Source organism: Heteronotia binoei, chromosome 21 (assembly GCF_032191835.1).
Source record: "Heteronotia binoei isolate CCM8104 ecotype False Entrance Well chromosome 21, APGP_CSIRO_Hbin_v1, whole genome shotgun sequence".
In the NCBI taxonomy this organism is placed as follows: domain Eukaryota; kingdom Metazoa; phylum Chordata; class Lepidosauria; order Squamata; family Gekkonidae; genus Heteronotia; species Heteronotia binoei.
In genome coordinates this window covers 14,351,609-14,372,784 of record NC_083243.1, presented here as the reverse complement: position 1 = coordinate 14,372,784, position 21,176 = coordinate 14,351,609, and the positions used below count along the sequence as shown (strand labels likewise).

The window sequence follows — 21,176 nt, the reverse complement described above, 5'->3', positions numbered from 1 at the left end:
TTTGCAGTCGATGTGCTGTAGGAGCGATGAGCAGCCAGTCGTCTATATACGGGAACACTGGAATGTCGCGAAGGCGCAGAGCAGCTGCCACCACTGCATGCACTTCGTAAACACTCTGGGCGCAGTGACAGTCCGAACGGGAGAGATCGGTACTGAAGTGATGATGTCCCATGCAAAACGAAGATATTTGCGGTGCTGAGGCCTGATGGTCACATGGAAATAAGCATCCTGGAGATCCAGGGATGCCATCCAGGAATCCTGTGGAATTAGAGGAAGGATGGATTGGACAGAGATCATTCTGAATTTCTTGTAGACTATCCGCTTGTTTAGTTTCCTGAGATCCAGAATGGGTCGTTTGCCCCCGTCCCGCTTGGGCACCAGGAAATATCGTGAGTAGAACCTGTCCCCGATGGTGAAGAGGAACAGGTTCTATGGAATTTTTTTGGAGCAAGTCCAGAATCTCTTGTTTGAGACGAGGGAAGGGTGGAGTAACGGTGAAGTAGTGGTGGTAAGGTGGCAAAACGAACTCAATTGCGTATCCTAGATGGATTATGGTGAACACCCAAGAATCCGTGGTGATTGAGCTCCAAGTTGGATAAAACAGGAGAAGACGTGTCTAATAGCAAAGGTTCAGCTGCGGAGTGAGATGTAGAGGGGAGTCAAAGAGACTGCTTGGCTGGTTGAGCAGACTTCTTTGCAAGCTGAGAGCGAGGCCTTTGTAGAAAGGGTTGTTTTTGCTGGGAAGGTTTCCTCTTCCAATAATCGGACTGCTTAGGAGAGTGCTGATGCCTTTGGAAGGACGGTCTCCAAGACCTGGGTCGATTGAATTGCTGAGAGGCTGGCTGGGAAACTCGAAGGCGCTTTGCCCTCTTGCGGCCGTCATCTACAGACGTCAGGACCTCATCTGTAGAGGCATGGAAAAGGCCAAGCCCATCAAAGGGTAAGTCCTCGATGGGTTGTAGGTTGGTTGACCTCAGCCAGGCATGACGACTCAAAGCCACCGATGAGGCAAAAACTCTGGACAAGCACGGAACAGCATGTCTGACAGTGTTGATCTGCTGCTTCAAGACTTGTGATAGCTCAGAAACTAGATTGGACACAGCTTTCTGAGAAGTTTCAGGCATGGATGGTATGTGTGGAGTAATTAGGTTGGCAAGGTTAAATGTATATGCCGCAAAATAAGCCAGGTAATTATTGAGTTTGGAGTTGGTTGAGGCAAGGCTGTAAATCTTGCGAGCCAAGGTGTCCAGCTTCCGGCCCTCATGATCAGGTGGAGTAGGGTGCCGAGATGGTTTGGCCTTTGTTGCTGAGTGGACAATTATCAAGTTTGGAGCCGGATGGGAGGCTAGAAACTTCGAGTCAGGCGTGTGCACTCTGTAGAGGGAGTCAAAGCATTTTGAGGTAGGTGGGATCAAAGCAGGTTTGTCCCAGGCCTCACGCAAACCCTCCAAGTGTACTAGCAACATAGGTAGAAGTGATCCCGCTGGAAAATCTGCCTGAATATGATTGTGGATGATGTCAGAGACTTTAGGTGAGTCCGAAGGAAGAGTGACATTAAGGACTTCAGCCATGGTGGTATCAAGTTAAGGTAGGCCTTTGAACCATCTGATGGGGAGAGATGGGCAGGCTGTGTTGAATCCAAGGCAGAAGAAGCAGGAGGGTCCTTGGAGTCGGAAGGATCAGAACTGCCGAGTTCAGATTGAGATTCCTCGGTTGCAGGAGAAATTAGAGGCTTGGTAGGTGCAGCCTCGGAAGGCTTAGCTTGTACGGCAGTCAAAGTCAAGGCTGATGCAGAGGTTGTAGCCGGTGCAGCAGATAAGGTGGCAGAAGCTGTATGAGGCATCAGAGACTCTCTGTACGGTTCCCGGTACCGAGGAGGTTCACAGAGTCGAAGGGTCTCATGGTCCCGAGAAGAGAGATACTCCTGGTCTCTGGAACGATAAGGCTCACGGTATCGAGGAGACACGTGGTCTTGGGTTCGAGAAAACTCACGGTACCGAGGAGATTCGAAGTCTCGGATTTGAGGTGTCGATACATCACGAATGTGGGGCTCGACATCGAATTCACGGTGCCTAGAGTGACGGGACCTCTCCTCTGAGGGGGAACAGGAGTAACGATGGTAAACCCGGTGACGTCTGGGAGATGGTGACCTGGAGAGCAAGGAATAATCATATCGGCCCCTCTGGTAATAGTCCTGGTATGGCGAGCGTGAGCGGAGATCACAACATCGAACCAGAGAGTGGGATCGAACATGCTGGGTGGAGACTTGAGTGGAGGACTCCCTATAGAGTGGAGAGACACCGATGTCCCCAAAGGATCCAGCCTGTATCAGCGAACAGGGATGCTCCTGAGAGAAGGTCGGATCCGAATGAGGGTCAGGTTCGAGGATGTCGTATGGTACAACGCTGTGGACCAAGGGTGAGTGAGATCGGACCGGTATAACTTCAACTGCAGCTGGGGAGTGAGGAGTGAGCTGAGGCATTTTGGAAATGACGTCGGAGGGTGCTGAAAGCTCTGGCGGCACGATCCGAGCCGAGTGTGAAGGAGACGCCATCAAAGTTGCTACAACAGTCGAAGTGGTAGCCCTCGGAGGAGTCGTGGGAGTCGACCGTATTGCATTGCAGGATCTCTTCGGAGCCGAGGCCGACGAATCAGTATGGCGAGACTTCTTCGAAGCCTTATAGCCAGTATTGGAGTGCTTGGGTGGTCTCTTGTCGGACTTATGCTTCTTAGGAGCATGAAGAGCAGCCGACACAGCCGAATCTCCCACTCGTTGTGGGGGAGGCGGCGAATCAGAGCTGGGCATAGCCCGAAGAGACCTCTCGAGCAGGAAACTTTGAAGTCTGGCCGCTCGGTTTTTTCGCGCCTGTTTACCGAAGCTGGCGCAGTGAGGGCAAGTATCTACCTTGTGAGATTCACCCAGGCAGAAAAGACAGTAGGAATGTCCATCTGAAGTGGGGATTTTAGATCCACACCTCCAACACTTTTTAAACGTGATTTTCTCTTCCATATGCTCCGGACGGGGGAGGGGAGGAAGGGGAGAAGAAAAGGGGAAAGGAAAGAGCAGAGTAAGGGCTCTTTTTTTTTTTAATTTTTATAAGGACGAAAACGATAGAGAAAAATCTAGAAAGAGGGAGAAATACGATACCAACAGGAGAGACGAGATGAGGGAAGGACGAGCTGAGAGAGAGGAACGCAGCAAGGTAGGTGTTGTCCGGGCAGCGGAAAGGAAGAAACTGAGTGGCAATGGCTACAGTAATATTAATATTAGATATCTATTCCTTTTTTTTTTTATAATTTAAATTTTTATTGAAAAAGTTTAAATAACATTGCAATAACCAACAACACACCCCAACATGGGGTCTACGACATTACCTTAAATGTACCGTCACATTTGACATTGTCAGCAGATTTTAACAAAAAAGAAAGTATCTCTCAAGAAATACATATAAGTCAGGATTTCACAAAGCTATAGATTATATCATGTCAAAGCTAGTAAATCATAAAATTCAGATATTTTGCTGGCAGTTTCCCAAATATAGTGTCAGAACTATTTACATAATCAAGGAAGCCAAACCATTTTTGTAAAAACCAGTCTCCTGTTTTGATATTATCAAGCATAGATATAGCAGTAGTTAGCTTGTCCTGAATCAGGACGTCCCACACTTTCGTGCACCATTTCTGTAGTGGAGGGGCATCTGGGTGTTTCCAGTATGATGCCAAAGTAATTTTAGCAGCAAGCAAAAGTAGAGTAACCAATTCCTGCTTTAATGTTGAAAGCGATTGATCAGGCCATAGATTTAATAGGACCACTGCAGGAGTGCAAGGGATATCAACCCCTACTATTTTTGATATTATTTCTAGAATAGACTTCCAGAAAAGATATCTATTCCTTTATAAGGCAACAAGCAAGCATTTCCAGTTCTCTGATGCTGTGTGTAATAAGCATACAAAAGTTCAAAGCCGAACTTAGTTCAGCCTAACCCTTTTCCTTTCAGAAAGCCCATTTGCTTTGGTATTAGTGACAAACCTATCTAAATCCCCTGCTGACACTTGATGTAACTTGATATAACACCTTCAATGGGAGAGCAAGACTAAAATGTGCAGGTTTGGCATAGAAATTAAGGGTTTCATTGGGGGGGGGGGAATAAATTCTACAAGATTATGCACGGTATAGAGAAGGTAGAAAAAGAAGTCCTTTTCTCCCTTTCTCACAATACGAGAACTCGGGGGCATTCAATGAAATTGCTGAGCAGTTTAGAACTGATAAAAGGAAGTCCTTCTTCACCCAAAGGGTGGTTAACACATGGAATTCACTGCCACACGAGGTGGTGGCGGCTACAAGCATAGACAGCTTCAAGAGGGGATTGGATAAACCTATGGAGCAGAGGTCCATCCGTGGCTATTAGCCACAGCTTACCATTGGAACTCTCTGTTTGGGGCAAGTGATGCTCTGTATTCTGAGTGCACGGGGGGCACAGTGGGAGGGCTTCTAGAGTCCTGGCCCCACTGATGGACCTCCTGATGGCACTTGGGTTTTTTGGCCACTGTGTGACACAGAGTGCTGGACTGGATGGGCCATTGGCCTGATCCAATATGGCTTCTCTTATGTTCTTATGTTTTAAGTGAGGACTTGAAGGGAAAGGGGCGGGTCAGAGAAGCTGAAGCAGCACCACCAGACAGAGGCACAAAAGGGCAGAAAGGCAAGTCAAGTTAAGCCCACAGACAGGTGCTGGATGCAGAAGAGGATGAAGAGCCGGAACTTCACGCAGTCTGAATTACAGAAGTTGCAAACAATTTCAGCGGGCAGACGGAGCTGACAAAGACTTACCCGAGAAGACCTCTGGTCGATTTCTTCTTTTTCACTCTCGCTGCTGCAATCGTTTTCCTCGACTTCGTTCTGAACTTCTGTGGGGGACATCTCGGGCTCTTCTTTCACGCTCTCCTCCATGGGTTCTTCCGGTTTCTGTACTACCTCTATTACTTTGGGGTCATTGTGGTGGATCGTCCTGAACTGAATGTTCGCAGAGCGGCAGTACTCCTCGAAACCATAAAGATACCTAAAGACATTTTTTTTTAAAAAAAAAAAAAGGTTATTTGTCTTGCTGGCCCCTCCCAAATCTTTCCGTCTTGAACACACAATGCTGACTTCTATCAAATCAGACCCTGTCCAACAAGGCCAGTCTCGCCTACTCAGACTAGCTGTGACTCTCCAGGTTCCCAGGCAGAAGTGATCTTTCACATTCATTTATTGTCTGGTCCTTTTTAAACTAGAGATGCTGAAGACTGAACCTTTCACATGCCAAACAGCTGTTCTACCAATGAATCACAGTCCCGCTCTAATAAATGTGAACGCAGGAAGCTGCCTTATATTGAGCAAGACCACTGGCTTATAAAGATCAGACCACTGGCTTATAAAGATCAGACCACTGGCTTATAAAGATCAATCTTTTGCATTGTCTACTGCCTGCTCTTCTTTAACTGGAGACGCTGAAAATCAAACCTAGGCGCTTCTGCATGCCAGCCAGATGATCTACCACTAAGCCATGGCCCCTCCCATGCCCTTGACAGTTTGCATACCCTAGACCAGGGTTGTCAAACATGCGGCCCAGGGGCTGAATCAGGCCCCCAGAGGGCTCCTATCAGGCCCCCAAGCAACTGGCTGTCATCTGCTTCCTTCTTCCTGTATCTTGCTTCCTTCTGCGTAACAGCTTGCTTTGCCAGGGAGCTCCTATCAGGCCCCCGAGCAACTGTCATCTGCTTCCTTCTCCCTCTCTCTTGCTTCCTTCTGCGTACCAGCTTGCTTTGCCAGGGAGCTCCTATCAGGCCCCTGAGCAACTGGCTGTCATCTGCTTCCTTCTCCCTCTCTCTTGCTTCCTTCTGCGTACCAGCTTGCTTTACCAGGGAGCTCCTATCAGGCCCCCGAGCAACTAGCTGTCATCTGCTTTCTTCTCCCTCTCTCTTGCTTCCTTCTGCATCACAGCTTGCTTTGCCAGGGAGCTCCTATCAGGCCCCTGAGCAACTGGCTGTCATCTGCTTCCTTCTCCCTCTCTCTTGCTTCCTTCTGCGTACCAGCTTGCTTTGCCAGGGAGCTCCTATCAGGCCCCTGAGCAACTGGCTGTCATCCGCTTCCTTCTCCCTGTATCTTGCTTCCTTCTGCGTAACAGCTTGCTTTGCAAGGCTTGCTCAATCGCACAGGAGCTACAGAGCAAAACCTCTATTTTCTCCATTGGCTGAGACTCCTCTTCCTCCTGGTCCTCTGAGGAGGGAGGGAAAGAGCCAGAGCTTCCTCTGCCCAGTTCCCTGGATCTCATGCGAGAAATACAAAGAAAGCAACTTTAAGGCCAACAAGTGCTAATGTTTTAAGCCTATTTTAAGGTTTTTTTGAAAAAATTATTTAGTCTTATTTGTGTAATTTTAAAAGTTTATCTCTCTGCTACCTAATCTTAAATAGGTACGTATATGGTCCGGCCCAACCTGGCCTGACAAGGCCTCATTTATGTCAGATCTGGCCCTCATAACAAATGAGCGACACCCCTGTAAACCAATAAAATGCTGCCTGTTCTCACAGGGACCCGCCTTCTCCCATGTCGAACTCACGGTCTTGTATCTTATGCTCTGACTGGCAGAAGCAGCCCAGGGTCCTGAGCTAAGAACGGTCTTTCCTGACACCCGCTACTCTGCTGACGCTGGGGCCTGACCCTGAGCCCTTCTGCATACAAGGCAGGGCCCTTCCTCCAAAAGGCAGAAGCTTGCGCACAACAGAATCCTTTGTAATAAGAGAATTACAAATTTTGGTGTACAAAGCGATAATTGAAAGGGGCTTGCGGGCAGCAGTTTACCTGTTTGGCTGTGGCAGGAACAAACCACCTCCAAGCCGATCAAGCAGTGAAACTGCCAAACAGAGTGAAGCTGGTGCTCTTCACACCACCCTTGAGATTACCGATGTGCCACAAACAACTACATCTATATATTGTATAGCGCTGCTAGTTGTCTGTTTTAAAATGTGCGCAGAATCAGAGCCAGAGCCTTCTCAGTGGCAACCTCAAAAATCTGAAACACCCTCCCAGAAGCCATCAGGGCCCTGCAGGACTTAGCGCAGTTCCGTAGGGCCTGTAAGACTGAATTGTTCCAGATGGCATCTGACATCTAAATGGGAGAGGGCTGCCACCGCACCTGGACTTCTCTTGTATGAGTACCAACTGCCTAGGACTCGGCAGCTTTGGAGAAGGGAAGATACTATATGATCCTGCCTATAATAGCTGTAGTAGCAACACTGGGATTTTATTTGATTGCTTTATGGCTTTCATACTATTTACTCATGTTGCCTTTATTTTATGCTGCTAGCCGCCTTGAGTCTTTGTAGAATGGGCAGGATATAAATCTAACATAATAAATAAATAATAAATAAATAATCAGACCTCTCTCTCTCCTTGTACTACTTCTTAAACCCCTTTGGATTTCGGGCTCTCAAAAACTGCTTGATATCCCCAGGCCAAAAGAGGCCCGTCTGAAATCCACCAGGGACAGGGCCTTCTCAGTAACGGCCCCTTGCTGGTGGAAACAGCTGCCGGAGGAGGTGAGGGCCCTGTGGGACCTTGGCCAGTTCCGCAGGGCCTGTAAGACAGCCCTTTTCCAGCTGGCCTATAACTAACTGGCATTGGAAACTTTATAGAAGATTGCAGTGTAGTATTCTGATAGATCGCTTGTTTTTATGTTTTACCATTTTACTGTTTTAACAGTGTAATTTGTTGTATTTTAAATCCAAAACCTATGTTAGTTCTTATGTGTTGTAAACCGCCCTGAGCCACTTTGGTGGGAAGGGCGGGATATAAACTGAAATAAACTGAAACTGGATTAGCGCTGCTAAACGAGAGGCCGGTTGACCAAATTCCACACCACCTCTTGCGCCAAACACACAAACCCAACTGGAATACGAGGAGCCCACTTACTTTCTATAGGCGGTTTTTACATTGTAGGAAGCGGCGGAATTCAAAATAGGAATGCCAAGGTCCATATAAACTTGCTTCCATACAGCTCCGCTGTCAATCTGAGAAAACAGAGGTTCCGGAGGTTAGCGCACAAGCACATTTTTTAATTTAAAAAAAAAGAAAAAAGCTTTCATAAAGAACATGGGCTGGCTTCCGGAAGCATCGCACTTACCTTGTCACATCCGCCCTGCTGAAACACAAGCCTGAAAAGTTTGAAGAGGTTAAGATCCTTGTAGCCTAAAACAGGAGGTTTGTTGATAGGAGTACCTGTTAAGAGGGGACAAAGAAGAAGAAGATGCAGCATTTTTATACCCTCTGGGATAAAGAGACTCAGATCTCCATTCCTGCTTATGTCTGATGAAGGGAGCTTTGGCTCTCGAAAGTTTATACTTTTTTAAAAATTTTATTTAATTTTATTATATTTATACTCTGCCCTCCACTGACAGGCTCAGAACGGCTAACGTCAATTAAAACAACATAAAATCACATTATTACAGTAAAATCACAATAAATTATTAAAACATCTCAAACATATGTCATTTTAATCCCTATATGGTGTTGTTATCAGCGCTGTTTACTGTGATGTTATTAGGTGTTATTGAGCGCACTGCGTTTCTATTTGGGTCGGATGAAGATATTAATGCCATGGGGTGGTGAAGTACCGGACGCCTCCATTAGATGTTAAAAGCCTGTTTAAACAGTTCTGTCTTGCAGGCCCTGCAGAATTGTGGCAAGTCCCGCAGGGCCCTGATGCTTTCAGGGAGAGCATTCCAGAGGGTAGGGGCTGCCACCCTCTTGCCCTGGTGGTGGACAGCCAAACATCCTTTGGCCTGGGGACCACGAAAAGGTTTTGTAAGCTTGAACGTAGTTCTCTCTGGGGCTCTTCAGTGCAGATAGATTCAGGTGGGTAATCACACTGGATTTGTAACAGCCATAATGGAAGACGTCTACAATGACTGAGTTATGTGCAACTGTACCTACAGGGCACCTAAGTAATGGGTACCTGCTGTGCATCTGTGTCTAAAAAAAGGCATAGATGTAAGGTAACCTATAACACAGGGCCCAGGAGAAGATGGAGAAAGCAGACCTGATCTATGTGGCATGTGCTCTAATTCCCCCTCCCCCTTGGGAGGAGGAGGAAGAATTGTAGATTTATATACCACCCTTCTCCCTGAATGAGAGACTCAGAGCGGCTTACAGTCTCCTATGTCTTCTCCCCCCCACAGCAGACATCCTGCGAGGTGGGTGGGGCTGAGAGGGCTCTCACGGCAGCTGCCCTTTACAGGACAACTCCTGCCAGAGCTATGGCTGACCCAAGTCCATTCCAGTAGATGCAAGTGGAGGAGTAGGGAATCAAACCCGGTTCTCCCAGATAAGAGTCTGCACACTTAACCACTACACCAAACTGGCTCTCAAGGAAGATCAGTCAGTCCAAAAGGCACATGAGAGCAAACAGGATTTTGGTGGCAGCTGACATTTAGAATCGCAGAGCTGAAAAGGGCCGTGGAGGCCATCTAGTCCAACCCCCAGCTCAATGCAGGATCAGTCTAGACCAAGGGTGGCCAAACTTGCTTCAACTGAGAGCTGCAAGACAGGGAAGAGAGGGAGGGAAGAAGGAAAGCAACTTTACCTTTAAATGCATTCTCCAAGCTGCCAGTTGGCTTGGCTTGAACAAGTGATTTAAAAAGACAAATGCCTTCCCCAAGCTGGCCAACAGGTTGTTGGGGGTTTCAAGAGCCACACAATCTGTGTGAAAGAGCCACATGTGGCTCCCGAGCCACAGTCTGGCCACTCCTGGTCTAGATTTTAGAGCATCCCTGACCAGTGTTTATCCAGTCAGTGCTTCAAGACTGCCAGTGAGAGGGAGCCCACCGCTTCCTCAGACAGCCTATCCCACTGCTGAACTACATTGACTGTAAACCAACAGACAAGAAAACCCTCACCATGGTAACTCTCAAGATCTGAAGAAACCCAAAGCAAACATGACAAAACTCAGACATTAACCAGTAAACATTAAAGCCAATAATGCCTCCAGAAAGTGCCCAGATGTCACCCTGGTTTCCATCGCTGAGACGCGAACGGTCCAACTGAAACAAGAGGCTGTCTGGAAATAGGCCTTCCTGGGCAGTCGCTCAAATCTTTTCCCGGCTATAACAATATTAACGGTTTAGACACGTACAGCACAGCAGCTACTCATCCTTGGAAACAAGGGCTCCAGCGGTGTCAAGCAGGCATTGCTGCCGAATCTGGTGCCATCGCCTTTCCTGCTCCTTGGTCCCCGGCCCACCAAACTGTGATATAAAGAGCAGCTTCGCAGGATTAAGCCTCAGTCGCAACCAATACTCCCTCTAAGCCAGGGGTGTCAAATATGCAGTTCAGGGCCAAATGATGCCCCTGGAGGGCTCCTATCAGGCCCCTGAGCAACTGGCTGTCATCTGCTTCCTTCTCCCTCTCTCTTGCTTCCTTCTGCATCACAGCTTGCTTTGCAAGGCTTGCTCAATTGCACAGGAGCTACAGAGCAAAGCCTCTATTTTCTCAACTGGCTGAGGCTCCTCCCTTGGGGAGGAAGCAGGGAGGAATAGCTTGCTTTGCCAGGCTCAATTGCACAGCAGGGCTACTGAGCCAACCCACTCTTCCTTCTATTGGCTGAGGCTCCCCCACTCAGTCCCCTGGGGAAGAAAGGAAAGAGCCAGAGCTCTTTACCCAGTTCCCTGGATCCCATGTCAGAAATACAAAGAAAGCATCTTTAAAACCAACAAGTGCTAACGTTTCAAGCGTGTTTTAAGTTTTTTAAAAAAAGTTGTGTCTGTCTGCGTTCTTTATAAAATTTATATCTCTGCTACCTATCTTAAATAGGTACACACATGGCCCGGACCAACAAGGTCTCATTTAAGAGCATAAGAGAAGCCATGTTGGATCAGTCCAATGGCCCATCCAGTCCAACACTCTGCGTCACACAGTGGCCAAAAAAATTATATATATAAACACACATATATATATTATAAAAATTATATCTATATAAACACACACACACACATATATACCCACTGTGGCTAATAGCCACTGATGGACCTCTGCTCCATATTTTTATCTAACCCCCTCTTGAAGCTGTCTATGCTTGTAGCCGCCACCACCTCCTGTGGCAGTGAATTCCACATGTTAATCATCCTTTGGGTGAAGAAGTACTTCCTTTTATCCGTTCTAACCTGACTGCTCAGCAATTTCATCGAATGCCCATGAGTTCTTGTATTGTGAGAAAGGGAGAAAAGGACTTCTTTCTCTACTTTCTCCATCCCATGCATAATCTTGTAAACCTCTATCATGTCACCCCGCAGCTGACGTTTCTCCAAGCTAAAGAGCCCCAAGCATTTTAACCTTTCTTCATAGGAAAAGTGTTCCAACCCTTTAAAAATTCTGGTTGCCCTTTTTTGGACTTTTTCCAATGCTATAATATTCTTTTTGAGGTGGGGTGACCAGAATTGCACGCAGTATTCCAAATGAGACCGCACCATCGATTTATACAGGGGCATTATGATACTGGCTGATTTGTTTTCAAATCCCTTCCTAATAATTCCCAGCAAGGCGGTGGCTTTTTTTATTGCAATCACACACTGTCTTGACATTTTCAGTGAGTTATCTACCACGACCCCAAGATCTCTCTCTTGGTCAGTCTCTGCCAGTTCACACCCCATCAACTTGTATCTGTAGCTGGGATTCTTGGCCCCAATGTGCATTACTTTGCACTTGGCCACACTGAACCTCATCTGCCATGTTGACGCCCACTCACCCAGCCTCAACAGATCCCTTTGGAGTGCCTCACAATCCTCTCTGGTTCTCACCACCCTGAACAATTTAGTGTCATCTGCAAACTTGGCCACTTCACTGCTCACTCCCAACTCAAAATCATTTATGAACAAGTTAAAGAGCATGGGACCCAGTACCGAGCCCTGCGGCACCCCACTGCTTACCGTCCTCCACTGCGAAGACTGCCCATTTGCACTCACTCTCTGCTTCCTATTAATTAGCCAGTTTTTGATCCACAAGAGGACCTGTCCTTTTACTCCATGACTCTCGAGCTTTATAAGGAGCCTTTGATAAGGAACTTTATCAAAAGCTTTCTGGAAGTCAAGTTAAACATCTGTTGGGTCTCCTTTGTCCACATGTTTGTTCACCCCCTCAAAGAAATGTAACAGGTTAGTGACGCAAGATCTTCCCTTACAGAACCCAAGCTGATCCTACTCATTCTGTCCTTGATAATGGTTTCTACCAACTTTCCTGGTATTGAAGTCAGACTGACTGGCCTGTAATTTCCCGGATCTCCTCTGGAACCCTTTTTAAAGATAGGGGTGACATTGGCTATCTTCCAGTCCTCAGGAACGGAGGCAGATATCAATGAAAGATTACAGATTTTTGTCCGAAGATCCACAAATTCAATTTTGAGTTCTTTCAAAACTCTTGGATGTATGCCATCCGGACCTGGTGACTTATTAGTTTTTAATTCGTCCATCAGTTGTAGGACCTCCTCTCTTGTCACCTCAATCTGACTCACGTCTTTCAATACCCCTTCCAAAATTAGTGGTTCTGGAGCAGGCAAACACTTCTCGTCTTCCACAGTGAAGACAGAGGCAAAAAATGCATTCAGCTTCTCAGCCATTTCCCTACCCTCCTTCAGTAATCCTTTTACCCCTTGGTCATCCAAGGGTCTCACTGCCTCCCTGGCTGGTTTCCCGCTTCTAATATATTGGAAGAAATTTTTATTGTTGGTCTTTATGTTTTTTACAATATGCTCCTCATAGTCCCTTTTTGCCTGCCTGATCACAGTCTTGCATTTGATTTGCCACAGCCTGTGTTCCCTTTTATTAATCTCACTTGAACTAGCTTTCCACAGCTTAAAGGAGTCCTTCTTACCTTTTACAGCTTCCATTACGTTTTCTGTTAACCATGCAGGCCTTTTCTTATACCTGCTTGTGCCTTTCCTAACTTGTGGTATATATTTTATCTGAGCTTCCCGGATTGTAGTTTTAAATAGCCTCCAAGCTTCCCCAAGGGTTTTGACTGCATTTACCTTTCCTTTCAGTTTCCTCTTCACATGTCGGATCTGGCCCTCATAACAAATGAGATCGACACCACTGCTCTAAGCTGTGGAGTCTTGTGAGCAAAAATTGTGTTTTGTGAGCTACTGGTATTAAAGTCGTGAGCTACTGCGTAAATGAGTTTCCTCTGGGGCCAGCCTTCCTGAGCTAAAAATGTGTGAGGTTTAAGAACTGTGAACTAGCTCATGCTAACTCAGCTCAGAGGGATCACTGGTCCCAACTTATCCAGCATCCTGCATCCAGTAAGAGCCACTCAGGTGGCCCCTGGGAAGCCTGCAGGCAGGTCACGAGTCTTCTCCTGGGCAGCCTGTCTGCTTAGGACTCGCAAATGGAGCTGATATTTTAGCCCTAGAGGATCAGAACAAAAATGACTACTGGCTAGCCATCTCCTGCAGAATTCCTAGGCACCCAAGCCATGCTGGGAATTATTAAGAAGGGAACTGAAAACAAATCAGCCAGTATCATAATGCCCCTGTATAAATTGATGGTGCGGTCTCATTTGGAATACTGTGTGCAGTACTGGTCACTGCACCTCAAAAAGCATATTATAGCATTGGAAAAAGTGCAGAAAAGGGCAACTAGAATGATTAAAGAGTTGGAACACTTTCCCTATGAAGAAAGGTTAAAACGCTTGGGGCTCTTTAGCTTGGACGAACGTCGACTGCGGGATGATATGATAGAGGTTTACAAGACGATGCATGGGATAGAGAAGGTGGAAAAAGAAGTACTTTTCTCCCTTTCTCACAATACAAGAACTCGTGGGAATTCAATGAAATTGCTGAGCAGTCGGGTTAGAACGGATAAAAGGAAGTACTTCATCCAAAGGGCGATCAACACATGGAATTCACTGCCACAGGAGGTGGTGGCAGCTACAAGCATAGACAGCTTCAAGAGGTCATCACTGTATCAGCCGTCACTTGATGTCAACCCCTCCTCCCCACAAAGATTTTCATACAGAACTGGCCTGTTTGAAAATGTATTTAGAAATGTGTGCTGCGATCAGAACTTTTTTTTTTATAGCAGGAACTCCTTTGCCTATTAGGCCGCACACTCCTGATGCAGCCAATCCTCCAAGAGCTTACAGTAGGCCCTGTAAGAAGAGCCCTGTAAGCTCTTGGAGGATTGGCTACATCAGGGGTGTGTGGCCTAATAGGCAAAGGAGTTCCTGCTAAAAAAAAAAAAAAAAGCAGCCCTGGCTGTGATACTGACTGAAGAATGTCGCAATAAGTGGGGTGGCTAAGACCGGAGTCATTTTGTAGAAAAACAGGTGGTGGAGCTCATTAGCGTAACTCATTAACTTATGCCACCCCCCACTAGCCAAAAGCAAGAAAGGAGAACCCCAGGTGAGCAAGGTGTGCTTGGGCTGGCTAGGGATCCAGCCAGCCCAAGTAGGCTTCACTCACCTGGGGCTCTCCTTAGCTGCCCCCCCCAATCAAAAGGCCATCAAGGCACTCAAAAATCACATAAGAAGTGGCGAAAAGGGTGATGTGGGCTTCTCTGGGGGGTCAATGAGGGCTGCTGGGGGTGTGGCAAAGCCCCTCCTGGCTGCCCACTCTCCTAATCCAGGGATTGTTATGCAGCTGCACCAACTATTCAGTGGACAAGGTAGGTGGGGAGGAAGAGGGGGAACCCTCAGAAAGGTTCAGGAACTGCGCTCCTGCTGAATTCAAGGCCTGGCTAAGACGGACTGGTTGGAAGCCACTGAGTTTCTGGGTTTGTCGCTCCATTCTGCACATCTGCTCAGAAATCAGAACTGCTGTTCAATGTTCCCTCCAACTTTCGTCCCCTCCTGAGCAGAGCAGTTCACATCCTGAGCACAATATGCGTGCGGAAATCTTAAAACGGGCAATGGGTGGGGCAAGACCCTGCACAGCTCCGGATTCCTGCTAACGCAGGGCTTCCTGTGTTAATGAGAGGCTGCTCACACACACAGCTTCGAGGGAACACTGAATGGGAATGAAACACAAACGTGCGCGTGGGACTGTGGGCTTTGGATGGTTCGAAGCACTCTGCATGCATTATCACAGTCGATGGAAATACAGAACTCTTAAAACACCACTCCGTTTTCTCGCTTCCTGAGCATCTCCATCGCACAAGATGGTTAAAGTTGGGCAAGGTTACCTCTGTCTTCCATAAACTTGTAAAGCTGCTGGAGGAAGATGTCCCTCTCTTCAGGATCAGGTTCTTCCTCAGGCTGTCAAAAACAAACAAAAACAGAGTTTAGAGGCTCTTTTGCCTTAATCGCTGTGGGCAGCGTTTTATCTGAAGAGCACGGTCCCACAAAATTCCGATCATTTTTTTTTAAAGGATTACCTAAGAGAATTCACGCACCAAAATACACATTTGGTACATAGGCCGCTCGGTATCATGAACGCAAGTTTGCAGCTATGTGTAAGAGGACAAGAAAACATCTTTAATGCAGACATCAGATAAAAATTAACTACAACGCTGGATCCCGGCAAACACGCCAGTCGCTCTTCATTCTGCAAAAACCTCTGAAGGCAGCATGCTGAGAGACCGATGCGCTGAGAATATCATTCGTGACGTGAAGCGGAGAACAGCTGAAATTGGGCGTTCTGCCCCCCAAGTTCTTTTCAAGCATCAGCCACATCCAGGAAATTCTCTTTGTCAAAAAGACAGCCTGGCGGAAACTTAAATAAAATCTAAAACCTAAGGATGCAACTCCTAAGTACATTTACTAGGGACTAAACTTAGTCCAAAGAACCCCGTGGCGTAGAGTGGTAAAAATGCAGTATCGCAGTCTGAACTCTCTGTTCACAACCTGAGTTTGATCCTGGTGGAAGCTGGGTTCAGGTAGCTGGCTCAGGGTTGACTCAGCCTTCCATCCTTCCGAGGTCGGTAAAATGAGGACCCAGCTTGCTGGGGGGAAAGTGTAGGTGACTGGGGAAGGCAATGGCAAGCCACCCCGTAAAAACTCTGCCGCGAAAACGTCGTGATTCAACATCACCCCAGAGTCGGAAACGACTGGTGCTTGCACAGGGAGACTACCTTTACCTTAAAAAACAAAAAACTTAGTCCAGTACTCCCCTGACCCAGATGGCCCAAGCTATCCCATCCTTTGTCAGATCTCACTCGGAAGCTAAGTGGGGTCAACCCAGACTAGTATTTTGAAAGGACAGTGCCAAGGAAGTCCAGAGCCACTATGCAGAGAAAGGCAATGGCAAACCACCTCCTGCCTTGAAAACTCTATGGTTACTATAAGTTGGGTGTGACTCGACGGCACGTTAGACACACAAACTTAATTCAATGCGACGTACTTCTGAGTAGCCATGCTTTAGTTTGCTCCGCTAGTCCTAAGGAGAGGCTTAAAGGAAGAATACTTGCTTTGCATATACAGCGTTCAGAGTTCAAACCACAACCCGAAGGTTGCCAGGTGAGGAAGATCTTTGACTCACTGGGGGCCAGAGCATATGCTGCTGAAGCAGAGGAAATAATTCCCCCACTGCATAAAAAGACAGTTCATGGAGAGCCAGTTTGGGGTAGTGGTTAAGTGCACGGACTCTGGACTCTTTATCTCAGAGAACCAGGTTTGATTCCCCACTTCTCCACTTGCAGCTGCTGGAATGGCCTTGGGTCAGCCATAGCTCTGGCAGAGGTTGTCCTTGAAAGGGCAGCTTCTGGGAGAGCTCTCCCAGCCCCACCCACCTCACAGGGTGTCTGTTGTGGAGGAGGAAGGTAAAGGAGATTGTAAGCTGCTCTGAGACTCTGATTCAGAGAGAAGGGTGGGGTATAAATCCACAGTCTTCGTCTTCTTCATTACAGATCACACTTTAGTTCATGTTCCAAAAGGTAAGCCCCCTTCCTCCCTGGCGGAAGCCCAAGAGGAATTAAATGAAGGCTCTCATAACAATAAATGCAGAATCTTTCGTACAGTATTTGAGAGAGTGATCAAATCTTTCCCAAGTGAATGAGGCAGAGTGGACCTTTGCTGCCTCCCCACCTCTGTCTCTAAGCCCCATCATTTCCTCCCCAAAGCAGCTCCTTGAAGATGAGGAAATCCCTCAGAAATGGCATAGGAGGCCGCAGAGGATTACAGCAATTAAGAGGAATCCGCAGAAACGGTCTCCACCTATTCTCCTTCTGCAGGGAAGTCTGTGCACGAGGGTTTCCTCAGATTCTCTATTGCAGGAGTGTCAAACATGCGGTCCGAGGGCCAAATCAGACCCCCAGAGGGCTCCTATCAGGCCCCCGAGCAACTGGCTGTCATCTGCCTCCTTCTCCCTCTCTCTTGCTTCCTTCTGCATCTCAGCTTGCTTTGCAAGGCTTGCTCAATTGCACAGGAGCTACAAAGCAAAACCTCCATTTTCTCTCTTGGCTGAGACGCCTCCCTTGAGGAGGAAGAGCTTGCTTTTCCAGACTCTTTCAATCGCACAGAAGAGCTACTGAGCCACATCTCTCTTCCTGGGGCTTCCCTCTCCCTCCCAGTCTTTTGGGGAAGGAGGGAAACAGCCACAGCTTCCTTTGCCCAGTTCCCTGGATCCCATGGAAGAAATCAAAGAAAGAACCTTTAGGACAAACGAGTACTAACATTTTAAGTTTTTTAAATATATATATATATATATATATATATATATATATATATATATATATATTGTGTTTGTCTGCATCCTTAATAAAGTTATATCTCTGCTACCTAATCTTAAATAGGTACACACATGGCCTGGCCCAACAATGTCTCATTCATGTCAGATCCGGCCCTCATAACAAATGAGTTCAACACCCCTGGCTCTATTGTATCCCACATTGTTCAGGGGTTGTCATCTCCCCCCTCGCCCCGCACATCCAACCTTCCGGAACTATTCTGCAGGGTGTCATGGGTACTGGGGGCCCTGCAGAAGAAGCTGAGCCTGCAGAAGAAACTGCCACCTGCACCAGTGCCACTGCCTCCTGCTGGAGAAGATCCAAGCCCCCCCCCGCCTCGCCCTCTCGGGTGGCTCGTGTGCGTGACCGCCTGCGTCAGGACCTCAGGGATCGGAGGAGGGCGGCACGCTCACGAGCAAGACGCTCCCTGAGCCCTGAGTTTTGAAAGGATTCTGGCCCTTCTAGGAGTGAGGATGCTTGAGTCTCAGCAGGATCCTGGCTGCCTCTCTGAGCCAGCAATTAGCCCAAATGGGCAACAGCCAGCAGAGGGCTATATAGCTGTGGGCTTTGGGAGGAGGCTTTGTGGAAGCAACTAGTCAGTTACCTGACGTTCTAGCATCCACTTCGGCTTTTGACTTTGGCTTCTGGACCCCCTGACTTTGGCTTCTGAACCTCTGACCTGCGATACCTGGACTGTGATTCGGTTTTGGTGCCTTGGACCCTCTTTGCTCACCAGCTACAGACCTTGGACTGCCCCTGGACTTTGTCTGACCCGGCCCCAGCCCGTGACACAGGGACCCGAAGAGGGTGCAAACGTCTCACCTGCGAGTTCCGCTCCAGCTGCAGGAGCCTGCATCCCCAGGCCCCTGAACAGCGGAATAACGTTTTAAAACTGCAACCGCGGGGGGTGCTTTTTTTTTTCTCATGCGGAAGTCAAATCTGCCGTGGCTTTTAATACTCTGTCAAATCACAGAGGAGGCATGGCAAGGACAACCAGCTCCGCTGTAAGATTATACATCAGTGGGGTAGCTGCCAGTCGCTTAGGGCTTGCTACGAACGCGGACGCGTTTCGCTGGAACGTGCTGCCCGTGCAGCTTCCTTGCGACGGGAGATGGATTCGGGGGGGGGGGGGCTGCATAATCCGACTCCTTCTGACAAGGCTGCCTTCGTATCGACAGGCTCGCACAAAAACAAGACCCCACAGAGCCCAACCTGCATTAGAAATGACAAAAAAGGTATTTCGGGGGGGGGGGGGGGGGAGAAGCAGCTTTTACTTGCGAGGGTTTTTATTTCCTCCCTCGAGGCATCCTGCAGATTACGGGGGTCTCCGCACTAAACAGAAAACAGAGTTTCAGTTAAAAAGACAGGCGCATCGAAACTCTGGTAATAAACCTGGCACTTGGCGGCATTCTCCGATCGTTGAAAGCAAGGGTAGAATTCTAGCAGGAGCTCCTTTGCATATTAGGCCGCACCCCCCTTGATGGAGCCAATCCCCCAAGAGCTTACAAAAAAGAGCCTTGTAAGCTCTTGGGTGTGTTGGCTGCATCAGGGGTGCGTGGCCTAATATGCAAAGGAGCCCCTGCTAGAATTCCACCCTGCGTTGAAAGCAATTCACAGTCTGAACTGGAAAATAAATTTATTTCTTCTTGACTGGCACTTATGCTTATTTGGCGGGGGTGGGGGGGGATGGGTGACATTCAGAAGGTCAATCAGTGCTCATATTCTTCAGCTGCAAAAAGGAAAGAAAAAGCTAGCCGAGGAAAGGTTTAGAGCACTGAACTGCAGTGCCATTTGGTCCGGCCTTTTCATTCTCAAGCACGAATTTAGCAGAGCACGCTCGTTCTGTGGATGCTGAGATCTCTCGCTTGCTTACGGGCTTTTTGCACCACCCTTTGCAATTTCACGGGAGGTTAAAATAAAATATTCTTGCACACTACTGCATTAAACTTCTAGGAAGCGACAAGCCTCATGGGACGGATATCGTTTAGGACAATTATCAGACCAGGGAAGCCCTGTTAAGATGCTACTGTTAAAATTAAGTTTGAGTGCAGGGGCAGCTGTAAGACCAACAAAGTTTTATTCAAGGTCTGGGCCCTTTTCCCAGTTACATTGAAGAAGTTGCCAGTGCATGAACAGAGGTAGAAAGTGAGCACAAGATTTGCATACACCACAACAAAGGTGTTTAACACATAAAAGGGGCCACCAGACTAGAAGTTTGTTCTGCTGCTTCAGACCAGCGTGGCTACACGCCTGAATCTATTATAAGAATAGTTCACTAAGACGTTTGGTGTAGTGGTTAAGTGTGCGGACTCTTATCTGGGAGAACCGGGTTTGATTCCCCACTCTTCCACGTGCAACTACTGGAATGGCCTTGGGTCAGCCATAGCTCTGGCAGAGGTTGTCCTTGAAAGGGCAGCTGCTGTGAGAGCCCTCTCCAGCCCCACCCACCTCACAGGGTGTCTGTTGTGGGGGGAGAAGATATGGGAGATTGTAGGCCGCTCTGAGTCTCTGTCCTTGAAAGGGCAGCTGCTGTGAGAGCCCCCTCAGCCCCACCCACCTCACAGGGTGTCTGTTGTGGGGGGAGAAGATATGGGAGATTGTAGGCCGCTCTGAGTCTCTGTCCTTGAAAGGGCAGCTGCTGTGAGAGCCCCTTCAGCCCCACCCACCTCACAGGGTGTCTGTTGTGGGGGAGGAAGGGAAAGGAGATTGTAGGCCGCTCTGAGACTCTGTCCTTGAAAGGGCAGCTGCTGTGAGAGCCCCCTCAGCCCCACCCAACTCACAGGGTGTCTGTTGTGGGGGGAGAAGACATCGGAGATGGTAATCCACTCTGAGTCTCTGATTCCAAGAGAAGTAAAAAAAAAAAAGTAAAGGTAGTTCCCTGTGCAAACACCAGTTGTTTTCGACTCTGGGGTGAAGTTGCTTTCACAAAGTTTTCACGGCAGACTTTTGACGGGGTGGTTTGCCATTGCCTTCCCCAGTCCTCTACACTTCCCCCCAGCAAGCTGGGTGCTCCTTTTACCGACCTCGGAAGGATGGAAGGCTGAGTCAACCTGGAGCCGGCTACCTGAACCAGCTTCCGCTGGGATCGAACTCAGGTCGTGAGCAGTACTGCAGCTTTACCACTCTGCGCCATGGGGCAGAGAGAGAGAGAGAAGGGCGGGGTATAAATCTGAAGTCATCTTCTTCTTACCAGAAGCAGAGGGCCCTCGTGTACTCATTTTAGGGAGGGGAGGTGGCTCAGTGGAAAAGCCTCTGCTTGGCATGCAAAAGGTCCCAGGTTCGATCCCTGGCATACCCGCTGAAAGGAACTGGTAGAAGGTGACGGGAAAGACCTCGGCCTGCAACACTGGAGAGCTGCTGCCAGCCTGAGCAGGCAATACTGACCTTGACGGACTGAGGGTTTGATTCAGGATAAGGCAGATTTGTGTGGTGATCTGACCTAACGCACTAGGGAGTGTCATCTGCACCTACGGGACTGTTTAGTGCTTAA

At 48.0% G+C, this 21,176-nt stretch overlaps 1 protein-coding gene across 1 annotated transcript in view; it reads right to left on the bottom strand.

Annotated features, from left to right (window-relative positions):
- Positions 1-21,176, bottom strand: part of ARID4A (AT-rich interaction domain 4A) — a 120,660-nt gene that overhangs the window by 33,163 nt on the left and 66,321 nt on the right. Inside the window, exons 12-15 of the mRNA XM_060263165.1 lie at positions 15,206-15,278; positions 8,164-8,258; positions 7,953-8,050; positions 4,832-5,060 (exon numbers count right to left, since the gene is read on the bottom strand). Of these exons, the coding sequence (XP_060119148.1) occupies positions 4,832-5,060; positions 7,953-8,050; positions 8,164-8,258; positions 15,206-15,278 (495 nt within the window). The remainder of the gene's footprint in view (positions 1-4,831; positions 5,061-7,952; positions 8,051-8,163; positions 8,259-15,205; positions 15,279-21,176) is intronic.